General features: G+C 45.0%; 1 protein-coding gene across 1 annotated transcript; it reads right to left on the bottom strand.

Moving 5' to 3' along the window:
- Positions 1 to 571: 571 nt before the first annotated feature.
- On the bottom strand, positions 572 to 1645 carry LOC139061962 (uncharacterized). The gene is made up of 2 exons (XM_070541932.1): positions 1044 to 1645; positions 572 to 888 (listed from the first exon to the last, which is right to left on the bottom strand). The coding sequence occupies exons 1-2, from the start codon at positions 1643 to 1645 to the stop codon at positions 696 to 698; spliced, it is 795 nt and encodes a 264-aa protein (XP_070398033.1). The 3' UTR covers positions 572 to 695.
- Positions 1646 to 15888: the final 14243 nt, after the last annotated feature.

Below are 15888 nucleotides of genomic sequence, written 5' to 3'. Positions count from 1 at the left end.
TCCAGTGCAGGGCTGCCAGATGTTATTGTCCTTTACTTTACCTGTCACTGAAAGATGATTTACTTCTGTCTGCAATAAAAAACTTGTTGCTGGAACTCAACAAGCATTTACTTCTAGTGTTTTTCTGAGAGACTACAATCCCTCACTCCAAGCGTGAGGTTTCAAAGTGAAGTGATGAGTTTCTGCAGAAATCAAAATGTACATTTGACATTTCACCTGTTTGAATAACCTCACTTTAGAGAAATAGACATCAGATCTGACCAATTTTAGAAGATAATGGCTAGTTTGAGTAAGGCCAAGTTCACACTGAACCTCTTAGTTAATGCAAGTAATGGAGGCTACAATGGAGTGTTGCTAGACCAATCTGCAGGGCAAAATCCTTTGCTACCGCCACTGTTTGTCTAGATTTCTAGGCTAACATGTTCCTACACAGCTGGTGAAGAACATTACGGTTACTTACAAGCATCAGCAGTGGTGAAAGTCCTACAGGTATTTATTTACATTCCATACAAGATAATTGTGCAATGCAAAACGGAAGGTTGGTGAATATACTTTGGATTTGGGTGCTAACTGTTAGCTCAGCAGGCATGACAAAGACAAACAGTTTCTCTGATCTGAGGCCAATGAGGGAAAGGAAATTAACACACATTAAAATGGAAGTCAGTTTAAGTGGTATTTCACTGAGAAGCCGTGTTTTAATGATTATTTCTACCATACCATACCATACCACACCACACCACACCGCACCACACCACACCACACCACACCATACCATACCATACCATACCGCACCACACCGCACCATACCATACCATACCATACCACACCACACCACACCACACCACACCACACCACACCGCACCATACCATACCATACCATACCATACCGCACCACACCGCACCACACCACACCACACCGCACCATACCATACCATACCATACCATACCACACCACACCACACCGCACCACACCACACCACACCACACCACACCGCACCATACCATACCATACCATACCATACCGCACCACACCGCACCACACCACACCATACCATACCATACCACACCACACCACACCACACCACACCATACCACACCATACCATACCATACCACACCACACCGCACCACACCACACCACACCATACCACACCATACCATACCATACCACACCACACCATACCACACCATACCATACCATACCACACCACACCGCACCATACCATACCATACCATACCACACCACACCACACCGCACCACACCACACCACACCGCACCATACCATACCATACCATACCATACCGCACCACACCGCACCACACCACACCATACCATACCATACCACACCGCACCGCACCATACCATACCATACCATACCACACCACACCACACCGCACCACACCACACCACACCACACCGCACCATACCATACCATACCATACCATACCGCACCACACCGCACCACACCACACCATACCATACCATACCACACCACACCACACCACACCACACCATACCACACCATACCATACCATACCACACCACACCGCACCACACCGCACCACACCACACCATACCATACCATACCACACCACACCACACCACACCACACCATACCACACCACACCACACCACACCATACCATTGGTGTTAGTAATTTGGGTGCAGTAGTAGTAGTAGCTGTAGTCTGGCTAAGGCGGATGCATTAATCTCAATCAGGACAGAGTTTGCATAATCCAGATGGGAGGTAATGAACGAGTGAATGACAGACTCGAGACCGGGGACTCCTGAAACACCATTTGTGTTGGTGTTTTTTTTTTATTATTATTTATTTTGCCTTTATTCAACCAGGTTGGTCCCACTGAGATACAAGATCTCTTTTGCAAGGGAGACCTGGCCAAGACAGACAGAGCAGCAGCACAAGTTACAACATTAATACATTCACATTTAAATACATTTCCACATAAACTCAATTAAAACATGAACACACTGTTAGTGTGGATTCCAATGACCTAATCAGTCTTAAATCCACTCAAGGAAACCAAATCCTTGATTTTTAGATCTTTCTGTAGGGAATTCCATGTCGATGGAGCAGCAAAGCTAAACACCGTCTTTCCCAGCTCTGTGCGAACCTTAGGAACAACAAACTGCAACAGTTCACTTGAGCGGAGGCTGAACTGATTCTGCTTTCTTGATAAAAGATATGATAAATAAAAAGGCAAATATCCACGTACAGCTTTATAAATAAAAACATAACAATGCACTAGTCGACGTACCCGCAATGAAGACCAATTCACTTTTGAATATAACAAACAATGAAGGGTAAGAGGCCGACAGTTTGTTATAAAGTGCAAGGCACAATGATACACACTGTCCAACATGCTCAGGGCACAGGGGCATTCATGTACAAGATGTCTCCATAGGCTATTAAAGACATAAATGTTGATTCTACTAACCTCTTTTTTACCGTAAAAGAAAAGCAAGATTTATTTCTGTAATCAAATCCTAATAAAAATCTCTACTTTTTTGTTAAATTCTGAATATGAAGCTTAAAAGATAACTTATCAATTAAGAAACCCAGATATTTAAAACTAGAAACTAGTTCAATCTGATGACCCAGACCAGTAGAAGTTGACCTATTCTCTGTATTTCTTTTTGACTGAGAGAAAAACACGAGTTTAGTTTTATCAGCATTTGGTACAAGCCGCAAATGGCACAATTGTTCTTGCACTTGATCAAATGCTGATTGAAGATCCTGAAATGCCTTTGTAGAGTTTGGGGCAGAACAATAAATAACTGTATCATCTGCATAAAGAGGTAATTTAGCATTATGAATACTTAGACCAATGTTATTTATGTAGAGGGTGAAAAGTAATGGACCAAGAATTGATCCCTGTGGGACTCCCTTATATAGCTGAAGTTCCTCAGAAACAGCGCCATCTAGCTGTACAACTTGGGTCCTGTTGATGAGTAATTTTTGAACCATCCTACAGCCTGGTTAGAAAAGCCGATTTCTACAAGTCGATCAATCAAGATTGAATAGTCAACAGCATCAAATGCTTTTGTAAAATCAATAAAAAGTGCAAGACAGCATTGCTTATTGTCAAGAACTTCAGTAATATCACATTCAAACCTTTCATGGTTGCTGTAGTGGTACTATGTTTCTCTCTGAACCCTGACTGAGATTCAGATAGTAGAGTTTGATGTAAGGAAAATCTTTACTTGATCATTGGCCAAGGATTCAAGTACCTTAGCCACTACAGAGAGCTTTGAAATAGGCCTATAATTATTTAAGTTACTCGGGTCTCCACCTTTAAAAGGTGGCAGCACAAATGCAGATTTCCAATCTTTAGGTATTTTATTTGTTTTCAAAGTAAGATAAAAAATGCCACACATGGGTTCTGCAATGTACTCGGATGCAAGCTTGAGGAAGAATGGTTCTAGTCCATCCGGACCGGCTGGTTTCCAAGATTTTAGGGCTTTCTTTACCTCAAATGTTGTAAATGGTTTAAAGTTGAAAACATCAGTATTATTGTTTCTGACAATGCTAGATTGTTGAGGGTTAAACAAATTACGTCCATGGGTCGGCTGCACCGAGAGACGAGGACGTAAACAACTCGTTTTTTCTTTTTAACAACTTTGATGGAGATGATCTGCAGCATCAAGCGGACCAGCAGGCCTCAGATTTGCAGCGAACATGTTTTTACCGTTTAAGATTAACGTTCATTTATTCCACGAGGAAGACAGGGACAGGGGTAAATGTTTATACTGGTTATTGATAATCCTGATGGACGGGTGTTTCACCACGGAGGCTGCGCTCCGTCCACTGTAGCTTCTCATTCCGGTGTGGGAGCAGCAGCTGGACCCGGTACCACCACCAGTAACAGAAGCTGGTAGGGATCCGGACCTTTTAACAATCAGCTTTGGTGTAAAGTGAAACGCTGTTTATAACATAGTTATAGATCCAGAGGGGTGAATTTAGGCAAAGTCAGCAACATGTTTACATCGGTGAACAGCTGCAGAGAGAACGTAAGCTAACGTTGCTAAGCTAGTTAGCGTACCGCTAGATGCGCTACCTCTTCTGATAACTGAACTGGGCATGAACCAGTGGAAGGAATGCTGGAGGAGTTTTGTTTTTGTTTTGATCACAAAAACAATTTCAGGCTCTACTTTTCCCTTTGTTTACTACTCGTGTCGCTCACTGTTTACACGCTTTTGTTGTCCATGGTGGACCCACGTGATTAGGTCACGTCAGTGCGAATGGTCAGTAGCTTCTATTGAGAGTCTGGATTCTGGCTGAAGGTTTTCTGGACCACTCTTCTTTACAAACATCTCTAGTCCATTCAGGTTTGATGGCTTCAGAGCATGGACAGCTCTCCCTCCCTCTGGAATCCACGTGTCCCTCACCTTAAACAAGATTACCAGTCCCTGCATTGGCCACACAGCCCACAGCATGATGGAGCCACCACCGTGCTTTACTGTAGGTAGCAGGTGGTTTTCTTGGAATGCTGTGTTCTTGTTCCTCCATGCGTAACGCCCCTTGTTCTGCCCAAATAACTCAGTTTTAGTTTCATCAGCCCACAGCACCTTATTCCAGAGTGAAGCTGGCTTGTCCAGATGTGCTTTAGCATACCTCAAGCAGCTCTGTTTGTGCTGTGGGTGGAGACAATACTTCCTCTGCATCGCTCTCACATGCAGCATCTTCTTGTGTGAAGTGCATGGAACAGCTGAACGATGCACAGTGACGCATGTGCAGCAGGATCATGTAGGTTTTTGGTGCTGGTCTGTGGGTTGACTCTGACTGTTCTCACCATTCTTCACTTCCGTTTATCTGAGATTAGTCTTGGTCTGCCACTTGGAGCCTTAGCTTGACCGGTGCCGGTGGTCTTCCATTTCCTCAATATGTTCCCAAGTGTGGAAACAGACAGCTGAAACCTCTGAGACAGCTTTCTGTGTCCTTCCCCTGAACCATGATGGTGAACAATCTTTGTTTTCACTCGTGAGAGTTGTTTTCAGTCCCCACGTTGCTGCTCTTCAGAGAATATTCACCTGCGTATGGAGGTCAAGGGTCACTGAGCTTACCAAAGCAGTTTTGAGTTCCAATAATTGGTTCTAAAAGTTTTGGAATCAATAAAATGACGACATTGCCCACGTTTATGCACCTGCCTGATTTAGTTTAAACCATTATTGCACACCTTTGTAAATCCTATAAACTCCACCTCACTTCTCAACAACTTTGGCATCCTGCTGGAAATGGAGTTCATAGTTGACTTGAAGTCTTCTGAGGTCTTCATAGCTCAGCTGAAGATCGGTCGTCCCAAACTCTAATTATTTACGACCTTTGCACTAAAACTCACCTTTAAATGACCAAAATATCCATTTAATCTCATTTTTAAATATTCAAATACTCATTGCAAGTACATATTTACAATTTCCTGAATTTTCTACATGTTAGGAGTTTCTTGTTTCAGATTCTTTGCAAAAACATTCCACCAACAGGAGAGAGACTTTCTCATTGACCCAGCAGCTGGACCAGGCTCGGTCTCGTTTGGGTCACATTGTCCGACTGCACGGGGCAGCAGTAGCTCAGGAGGTAGAGCGGGTTGTCCAGTTGCGGGTTTGATCCTGGCTCCGACCAGAGAATGCTGCTTTTGTGTCCTTGGGCAAGACACTTATCCCACCTTGTGGCGCCTGCGTTCACCAGGCCTCGCCCCAGGGCAGCTGTGGCTACATCGTAGCTCCTCCCCACCACCGTGTGAGTGTTGTGAAGCGCCTTGGGGGGCTGTAGAACCCAAACGCAGGCCATTTAATCTTTTGTTTCACATGAATAGTTTTGTTTGTATTATTCATAGTTTAAGAAAAATGCTTTTTAAACTAAACAGTGAATTTACTCCACAGTAAACCTGCAGGACAAACAGTGCAGAAGATTTTAGGTTAGCTGTAGTTTCTGAAGATGACGTCTGACAGAGATTTTAATTTCCTTTGTCTCTTTATGAGTAGCTGAAAAACAAAGTGCACCATGACACACACTGGCTCCCACTGAGCTCAGCTCATGCCTCCTCAGACTGTGGGAAGATGTTCCCGTAAAACCTCTGGCACACTAACAATCCCACAGAAGCTGTGCAGGAAAACATTTTCAGAACACGGAGATGTTACATATGTTTCTGGCATTATAATGAAAATGTGTCCCACAGCCTCAGTTACCCAACAGTCAGGCTTGTTCTAATGTCCGATCTGGTAGCAACCCGCTGGAGAAGGGCGGACAACCTCAGCGTTAGAAGGTTTAAAATGACAGGCGCTGTTTTACTGCTTTAGACGTCGATTCAGACCTCACAGACCTCTACGGCGGAGTCCTGCCACCCTACGGAGGAAGCTCATTTCAGTTGTTGGTATCTGAGATCTCGTTCTTTCAGACAATCTAAACGTTTGACCATGGGTGAGGGTTGGGTCATAAACACAGCAGTAAGTCAGTTTCTTCAAAGAAAGAAAGAAAACAATTGTTTATATAACGTCTCTCAAGATGAAAACCACAAGGCACTTCACATAAACAAACAAACAAAAAATAAACCAATTAAAGTATTAAATAGACTTTTAAAAATGATTCAAATATGTTTAAAAAGAGGAAAATTATTCTATTTGTCATTATATAAAATAATAATGAGAGGAAAGGGAGAGACAAATCGAATAAGAAAGATGGAAATCAGTGGATCGCGGTAAAGGCGGAAAAAGTAGAAAGAACAGAATAAGGAGAGGATGAGGATGAGGATGAAGGTCACAGCAAAGCCGTCTGAACTATTTAGGTTTCAGCGGCTTTTAAAGGAGATCACTGAGTCCACTGATCTCAGGCTCAGGGGCAGGGGCGGATTAAGGACTGAAGAAGATCCGGGGCTTAACACACACACACGTGACACGCACTAGTCAGCATCATATATATCTTGTACCACATAATGTTTAATCTGAAGCTACATATGAAGCATATTCAGGGCAGAGTATTGTTCCTGTTAGTGTTTAGTGTGAGATGATAGTAAATATTCCCGCTCTTTCTCCAACAACTTTACCTGATAGTAAGCTAACTTTAGGCTAACCAGCAGCACAACAAATATTTTCTAATAAGACTCACAAACCTGAGTCAGCACCAGTCTCATCAAAGCTGGGGTTCTGTCGTTGTACTTTTGGTCTAAAAAACGTCCTTATGTCCATCTTCACTCATGCGTTTCAGGCAGAGAGTGTAGAAGAAGCCGGCTGCTGAAGGGCTTCTTCTTCAGTGGTGGAGGCTCAGGCAGGCTGGATACAAACTACTGCCAGCTGCTCCCTCTCTGTTGGACTTTGGTACTGCATGTTACTTCCACGTTTGAGATCCGGGGGCTTTTCATAAAACATCCGGGGCTTCAGCCCAAGTAGCCGGGCCTAACGCCGCCTCTGGTCAGGGGGAGACACTAGCATACAAAGTCCGAGATGGTACGGCTCCCATCTACCTGAATCCTCTTGCAAAGGCTTACGTCTCGGCCCGGCCGCTCCGGTCATCACAGGATGGTCGGCTAGCAGTGCCTACACCACGCTCAGGACAACCCAGACTCTTCTCATGCATCGTTCCACAAATGTGGAATGACCTTCCAAGCACTACCAGAACAGGAGCTTCCTTTTCAATTTTCAAGAAACTCCTGAAGACCCTGCTCTTCAGAGAGCATCTTCTAAACTAGCACCCTCCCTGCACCCGTCCCCCCCTCTCTACCATCCAGGATTCTCTGCAACTTTTATAGCTGTTTTATAGAAAGCATTTTAACATTTTCATTTGTTTGTTGGTACAAAGCCTTGTCCATGAAGGACAAAAAGAAGCTGCAGAGCATTGTAAAAATCTGCTCCAAAATTATTGGCGCCAAACAAAGAGACTTACAGTCTCTTTGGGAGGAGAGGGCGCGAAAAAAGGCTAAATGTATCCTTGGTCAGCCCCTCCATGCTCTGCACTCTGAGTTCTCTCTTATGCCCTCAGGACGTCGTTATTATGTACCTTCTCGAAAAACAAACTGCTTTGCCAACTCCTTTGTTCCATCAGCTATTGAACTGCTTAACTCTGAGCCGGGAGGGGTGGCGAAATAACAGCGAAGTATCATCGGCTTTAAGCATGTGCCATTTTTGGAGGGCTGCTGCTCATCCTCTACCCTTCATTTAGGATGTGTTCGGCATGTTGGTAGTGACACACATTGTGTGATTGTGTGATTGTATAATGGATTGTTTGCTTGGTTGTTTTTATGAGCGAGTTATTCTGTGTGGTAAGCTACAAATTAATTGCCCCATGGGGACCAATAAAGTTTTCTGATTCTGATTCTGATTCTGACTCCTTGTTCCCTCCTCTCCATGACTGATGTCAATGTTGTTGTTGTTATTGTTGTTGTTATTGTTGTTGTTAGCCTCAAGGGCAACATGCCGATTATCACTTGTAAGTCGCTTTGGACAAAAGTGTCTGCTAAATACATAAACATAAACATAAACATAAACATAAACATAAACCTTGACTTGACTGAACGAGTGACATCAGTGAGTTGTCCTGAAGGAGCCAGAAGATCCTTTAGGCCTCTTTAGCATCTGCAGTACCAGATCAAGGAACAGAGAGTGAGACCCACTTCAGTAACAGATGACATGATGCCATGACGACCGTAACGCTAAACAAACACCATCTTCTCCACTTGTACACAGAAGTGTTTACCTTCATCCTCCACCACATCAGCTTCCAAAGACGTGTTTCCGAGCCTCCTGGCCAACATTTCTCCTCCCTGACCCTAACTGCTCTGAGTTCAGCTCAAGCAGCTTCGGCATGTGGGAATCGGCTACTCCGCCTTGACATGTGGCTCCCATCAGAGTCGTAAGAAACTGAACCCAGATGTGATGCTTCCATTCGTGGCTGCCATCTCGTTAGCGTACTCTCTGACTTCACCAACAAGACCTCTGTCCCCACAGCTCAGAGTGCTGCTGATGGCCGCCACAAGGGAGGCAAAGGAGATAAACAGGACAATTTCTGTAATTATTTTAAAACCTCGGTGGGCTGGAGGAAACCCAGGTTTGTTTATGCTATTACACAGAGAGTCCACTAGGGGTACTCACTCTCTCAACAGACACGAGTAAATGGAAGAACTCTGATCTGATCTAAGTTCATATTTTCTCACTATTTCACTTTTTCAGGTGAAGCTTTTTGGAGGCACCACTGGGACTAGAAGATGTCTGCGGAACCATCCTGTTGATGATTCCCTAAAAACACGACCCAGGTGTTGCACACGGGCTTGCAGGAAACACCACGTGGAGGACTTGTGAGTTAATGTCAGTCAGATGGGCCTAACCCTAACCCTAACCCTAACCCCGTCACGTTGTTTTGGAAAGCCCAAAATATGAGATGGAAGCAGAAGTGAAAAAGACAGAAGGAGCATACGTATACTCAGATGTAGCAGTCAGCAGAGGCTTTGATCAGTTCGTGTGTGTGTGTGTGTGTGTGTGTGTGTGTGTGTGTGTGTGTGTGTGTGTGTGTGTGTGTGTGTGTGTACGGGACACTTCATACGGACGAGTTTGGCTCCACCTCTCAGCGGAGGGCCACTGGTGCAGGTGCTGGCGTTGCTGCAGCTTTGGTCCCCCACCCTCTGGAGGCGACAGAAACCAGACGTGTTATCCAGAACCTCAGAAGGCCGACAGCTCGCACAAAGAGCGACGCCCTCTCTACGGAGGATTTACTCTCACAGTGCTGTGACGATTTATTCAGATCAAAATAACAAATTCAAGCAGAAGAAAAACATTTCCAAAAAGCTCTAATTCACAGCGAAGCTTTAAAATGAAAAAGTACATTTCATTATGAACTGCTGACCTGGGTGGACCCAGAGGGCCAAACGACAGGAGCAGGGCAGCAGGAGGCCATGGAGGGTGGCCCATGGCACATTGAGCCCTTTTGCTTTCATACTCTAGTTCACACACAGGTACCAAACTGAGGCCCGCGAGATCAAATATCAAATATGTATTAAAACATGCCCGCCGGCCCATTTGGCTGTAAACACTACAAATCCCATGGTGCTGCTGTAGCGTACCGAATGGCCACGGTTTTCATCAAAATGACCAGAAGTTAACTTTTAACTTACAGGCCAAACTTCGTCATTCAGCTCAGTCTGACGCCGCGGTGCCGATGTGAAGAGGCTAACTTGAGCCAACATTCTTAACTGAACCGGCACTCTTCGTGAGTCCTCAAAGCTGCAAGACGCAGAACTTCTTATCTTTTACTCTCTGAATAAAGTCCACCTTCCCTGGCATAAATGACTTTAAAGCTTCAGATGGTCGTGTTTGGGTGGTGTGTCCTATGCTTAGCGTTGATGAATGGTGAGTTAAAATGGGTCTTTTTCCTCTGATGATTTGTTTCAGATGTTGAATTGCACCAGATTAGTATTTATTGATTTTATTAATTAAATCCATCAGTAAATTCACCCCTCATAATATCGTTATTAATGTTTAACATTTTCACTTCACACTAAGAAATAACCTCTCTGGGATTCTGAGGGAAGACGCCCGTTAAGGCTTGTCGAGTTTTGATTTGTCTAAATTTGTCAAGAACAGTTAATAAAGGCTAGGTCACTTCCTGATCTAGCCAGTTCTCCGCCACCTCCTGGTTCGGCCGATCAGGTGAGCGAGCATTTCAAAGTCAAGTCAGGTCAGTTTTATTGTCATTTCTACCACATGTGCAAGACTACAGAGAAATGAAATTGAGTTTCAGTACACACAGTTCAGAGATGAGACATATATGGGCAAGACACACGACAAGAATTGGTGACTGTGGTCCTTCGCAACACGAGTCGCGCTACCTTAATAGATGAAAAGGGAATTACAGGAGGGTAGATGGGGGGAGGGCAGGGCGTAGCTGTACTATGCAAAAAAACGCCTCAACACATAAGCACGAACATCACAGTTCACAACATGAGACTACGATGTGGGGGGGGGGCTGGGATCCGGTTTCTCCCAGGGCGAGCAGCCATGTGTAGTGCTCAGCCAGCTGTTTCCGCGCGGGGGGGGGGGGGGGGAACCATCCTCACTTGATTCAAACAGAAGAGCCTCTCTGCAATGCTTGCGAGTGTATCCGATGAGAATATGTACACCAGCTTCCTGACGACACCTGGGCAGTACCTCAGAGCAGACGGGTCATGCTCGGAGCGGAACTACGGGTTACCCAGAGGTCCACTCCACCGGCAGTGTCTATACCGACCTCTTGACCTCCTGGATCACACGAGGGCCTCCAACACAAAGGGTTTATAGATCTTCATAATGACACTGGATGGTTTTCTGAATAATCTCTAGTTTATCAAACCACACAGTCAGACGGATTTTACAACCCAGACATCACAAGATCTCTGATACTTAATAAGGTTTCGCTACAAACGTCCAGCTTACATTCCACCAGTTCATTCATACTTTGTCATGAATAATCATTAGTTTAGAAAAACAAAGTCATTGTTATGCTGTATACTTGACTCTGTCTGAATTCATATGAAGTGTGTGTTCCCTGAATAGGCGAAGAATCTTAGGTAATATTAAATCAAACAATCAAAGACCAATCAGATGGATAATTCATGTTTATTTGGAATATCACATCTTATTGATCATTTAATAAATTAAGCCACATCCAAAACGCTGCAGTGCTTTGCGGCATCAGCTGAAGCGCCCCCTCCTTTGTGCCGCCATCGGCCGGTGTCTGCAGCGTTACCTCCTCCATCTCAAACTGAAAACACCCCTCTCACTCAGCACCGAGTTTACTCAGCAGTTTGCCAACTTTGGAGCCCAGAAACTGAGAACCTGTTCACGGCTGACAGAGAAAGTTCTCCAACCAACTTTCAGACAGAGCTGATGTAACTCCAGCGACACGCTCAAGTCAGTATGACCCTGGCTGCTGCAGCTTTTGTCCCCCCCCCCAACACACTGACCCAACAGTGTGGTCCAGCTGCTCAGATGCTCTCCAAGTTCAGCAGCACATACATCTGTTGTCTGTGATGAAGATGAACAGAACGACACAGGAGTCTCACTGATGAACTCCTCCCTCAGCTCAGAGCCCAATCCAGGTATCTGGACAGGTGAGCATCTCAGAAAATCACAGTGGAGCAAACTGAGCTTGTTTCCATGCACTTGTTCTGTTCCAAAGCAATAACGTTAATGGGTGAAATATTGCATTTTCATTTAAGATCAAATACATTTTAGATTTTTGTTGCTGGCCTGTGAAAAAACACCTAACCTACAGTAACAGGAGCTGTGAAGGCTGCAGACAGAAGACTCGAATAGAAAATCCCTTTAGTGTCCCTCAGTGGGAAACGTTTGGTGTCACAGCAGCAATGAAACTCATTACAGCAGCAAAAAAGGAAAATAAAGATAAATAAACAACAAGAAAAGATAAAACAAACATTTAAAAAATGTTGCTTATGTACACATTTTAAGGGATAAGATAATAAAATTGAAGCATAAGTAACGAATACCTCTGACGCGTTTTATTCAGAATGTACTTGCTGGTTTATAATTGTATTCCACATTCAACGTTAATGCAATAATAAGTTTGTTTCCTAATGAAAAGGTTCACTGGTGCATATCTGCAGATGAAAGAAAATGTGCACATTTACCATCACTTTTTCAAAAGAATACTAGATGTGGCCCGAGACGTCAGCCCTTTGTGGACTGGAGTTTGACAGCCCTGCTCTAATTCATTAATTATTCCATCTTCAGGTAACTTGAGTCTAACTTTCCGCTCATTGAAGCTCTGCAGGGATCACAACCTGAAGTGGGCTTCTGGAGATTCACAGCAAAGTCCTAGGACCAGGACGTACCGAGTCCTTCCTGCTGACGTGTACGAGGTTCTGAATGTGTCTGATAAAAGCAACGATTCCCCCTCAGAGCACGTCCAACGCTCCCTTTAACTCCTGTCTCACCCAGCCAAACACACACTGATGCAAACACACACTCTCATAAACACTCGTGAACTTTGTTTCCTGGCATTCCAAACATGCCGAAGTGTCAGACAAGGGTGTTTTTTTAAAACAGGCCCTCATCTGCTTCCACTTACCCTCTCCAGCTCATGAACATAAACACAACACAGGGTGACCTGCAGCAGCAGTTGTGTCCAAGGCCCACGGTCTTAAACACCAGAAACAGTACTTATGTGAGGCTAGTGCTGCTGCTGGAAGGTTAAAATACTATCTGTGTTTTATGGGTAACTGTGTTGCAGGAGCAAATGTAAAGTACTCCTATGTGAGAGCGCTGTGTGGAAACTCTGCTCATGAATTCAACATTATAAAGTAAATGTAATTTATAACCTAAAGTGACGTTCCACCACTAAAGTTAAACTTAGTCTGATGCCATATCACCAGCCCAGTCATTCTCCTGATCTGGCAGTACTCTGTTAGCTTTAGCTTAGCATAAACAATGTAAGTGAATGGTAACAGCTAGCATTTTGTGTGAAAGTCCTCAAATGACTCAATGATGATCCTAATTTGTCTTGGTCGCCTCAACAACCACACTGACCTCCAATGAAAATAGTTATTAACACGAAAGAGTAACAGGTGCAGATTTAGACTTGGGACTGCATCCCGACAAAGCACCACTATAGAGCTCCGGACCCCACGTGACTCTCAGTTAGTGGACGCCATTTTGGCATGCAAAAAAGGTAAACAAACACGGATGTAACCATGAACATGAACGGGATCCGCTTGGATTTTACTTCGTCGGAGTTTACTTCACACTTTAAAACAGAAGAAATCGTTTTATATAGTCATAAATTAAATAGACTAAACATCTCCGACCCTTACCGTGCCCCTGGGATACTGTTTAAAAATGCCAGAAGCTGTCGGAGCGGACTTCTTAGAGAGACAGCGGACCTGGCCGGGGAACCCCTTGGGATTCCCCCGGCCGGAGGAGCTGGGGAGAAGGTCTGGGACTCTTGACTCTACTGCCCGCTCCGACGCCAGAAGCTGTTGGAGCGGGCTTCTTACCGGCACAACACCGGACCTGACCGGGGAACCCCTTGGGATTTACCCGGAGGAGCTGGCTCCGGCGGCTGGGGAGAGGGAAGTCACGCTACTGCCCCCGCAACCCGACTCCGGATACGCGGATGAAAATGGATGGATGGACGGACAAATAACAGATTTACACGTAAGTAGTCTCGGTGACACAGATAACAGCAATCCAAAGTGCTTTTTATGTGTGATCTGACCATTGATCAACCATTGGTTAAAAATAAAATACAGCTTAGCCGGTTAATTGCTGTGATCATAAAACACGTAAACGGCAGCACGCAGAACTCACGAGGCAACGTTTTACGTGATGTTTACTTGTTGCTATGAGTAATAGGACAGAAAAAGCCACGCCAAAATAAGTTTAGGAAGCCCACTAAGAATCGTAATAAAGCATTTAAAATAAATAACATACACAGTTGAGGAAACGTTGGTTTAAGTACCTGATATGAAGCGGTCGCTGCATAAGTGAAAACCTTTACTCTCGGGATCCCACAGTTTCATTTCAGCCCGGTCACTAGCGCGTTTTATTACAATGATCCAACGTTTGCGGCGCTCCGGATCTTGGGGAATCCTGTAGATGGCTCATTCCTTATGTTGTCCGCGTCTGTTCTGCATCCTGGGGCACAACAGGAATCTACCATATTTCCCGTTTGATTGAGTTTTCTGACAATAACAAATAGTCCAGCTGCGGGCTTCTGCATGCCAATATGGCGCCGTTTCGATTTGAACTGTTGCATGCCGGGAGAAGTGACGTCAACTCCCGAAGCTCTATAGTCACTGCTGCATGACCTGCTTGATTTTAGATCAACTTACTATGCTGTTCCGTCAAAATACTATGCTGTTCCGTCAAAATACTACGCTGTTCCGTCAAAATACAGTACCAGGTAGGAACGTAGGAGCCACATAGTTGTGTTTACAGAAGAAGTGTCACGGTTGGGGGCTGTGGCTATGATGGTGTGTTTGCTGCTCTTTTCCTCTGAAGGTCACCACTGGAGGCCATGTGGAGGTTTCTTCTTCTTCTTCTTCTTCTTCTTCTTCTTCTTCTTCATCTTCTTCCTCTTCCTCGTCTTCTTCTTCTTCTTAGGCAGGCTAGATGCCCAAAAGGCGCATGGCTGCCACATCAACCACCACAACTGAGCCGGCACACAACAAACAAACAAACAAACCTCCCCACCCCGAGCACCCACAGAACTACCATCGCAGAACCCCCCACCAGCACACACTTCAGTGAGCACACACAAACCCCATAAGGAACTTACCCCACGCCCGTCCCCTCTCCCCCACACCTCCAACATCCACGTCCTGTGACCCACAGCAGTCCGAGACCCCCACAAACCCGCAACCCCCCCAAAACATTCTCGGGGGACATGTCACAAAACCCCAGAAAGGCCTCTGCAGCATCAGACACGTCCTGAGCCACATCTGACCTGTTGGATGCCACATGCTTCATCCTCCACAAAACTTCAACCAGAAAAACTTTCTCTTATCTCTCACAACCACCACCCCAGCCCCCTCATCTGCACCTCCAGCCGACAGAGGCACATTACAAGGCACCACCTCCCCTAACCGCCACACAACTCCGATCAGCTGCTTGATGGTCTCCACCACAGTTACAACATCGAAGTGGAAGATCACAAAGTTCGCCCTCATGGTCACCCCTGCACCACCGACACCTCACACCCACCACACTGTCCTGTTGTGAGGTAGGTGTCTAACCCACGACATACAGAATCAGTTCACAGACAAGGGTGAACGTTCAAACAATAACTTATTAAAGGAGAAACTAAAGGAGCAGCAGAAAAGTAGCTGAGTTCGTCCGACAGGGATCAGGGAGGCGTAATGGCTCAAGAGAGGGAAGGTGGTCCGGTCTGGG

The sequence above is a fragment of the Nothobranchius furzeri genome, chromosome 2, assembly GCF_043380555.1.
Source record: "Nothobranchius furzeri strain GRZ-AD chromosome 2, NfurGRZ-RIMD1, whole genome shotgun sequence".
NCBI lineage: Eukaryota > Metazoa > Chordata > Actinopteri > Cyprinodontiformes > Nothobranchiidae > Nothobranchius > Nothobranchius furzeri.
This window is presented reverse-complemented; position numbering and strand designations above follow the sequence as displayed.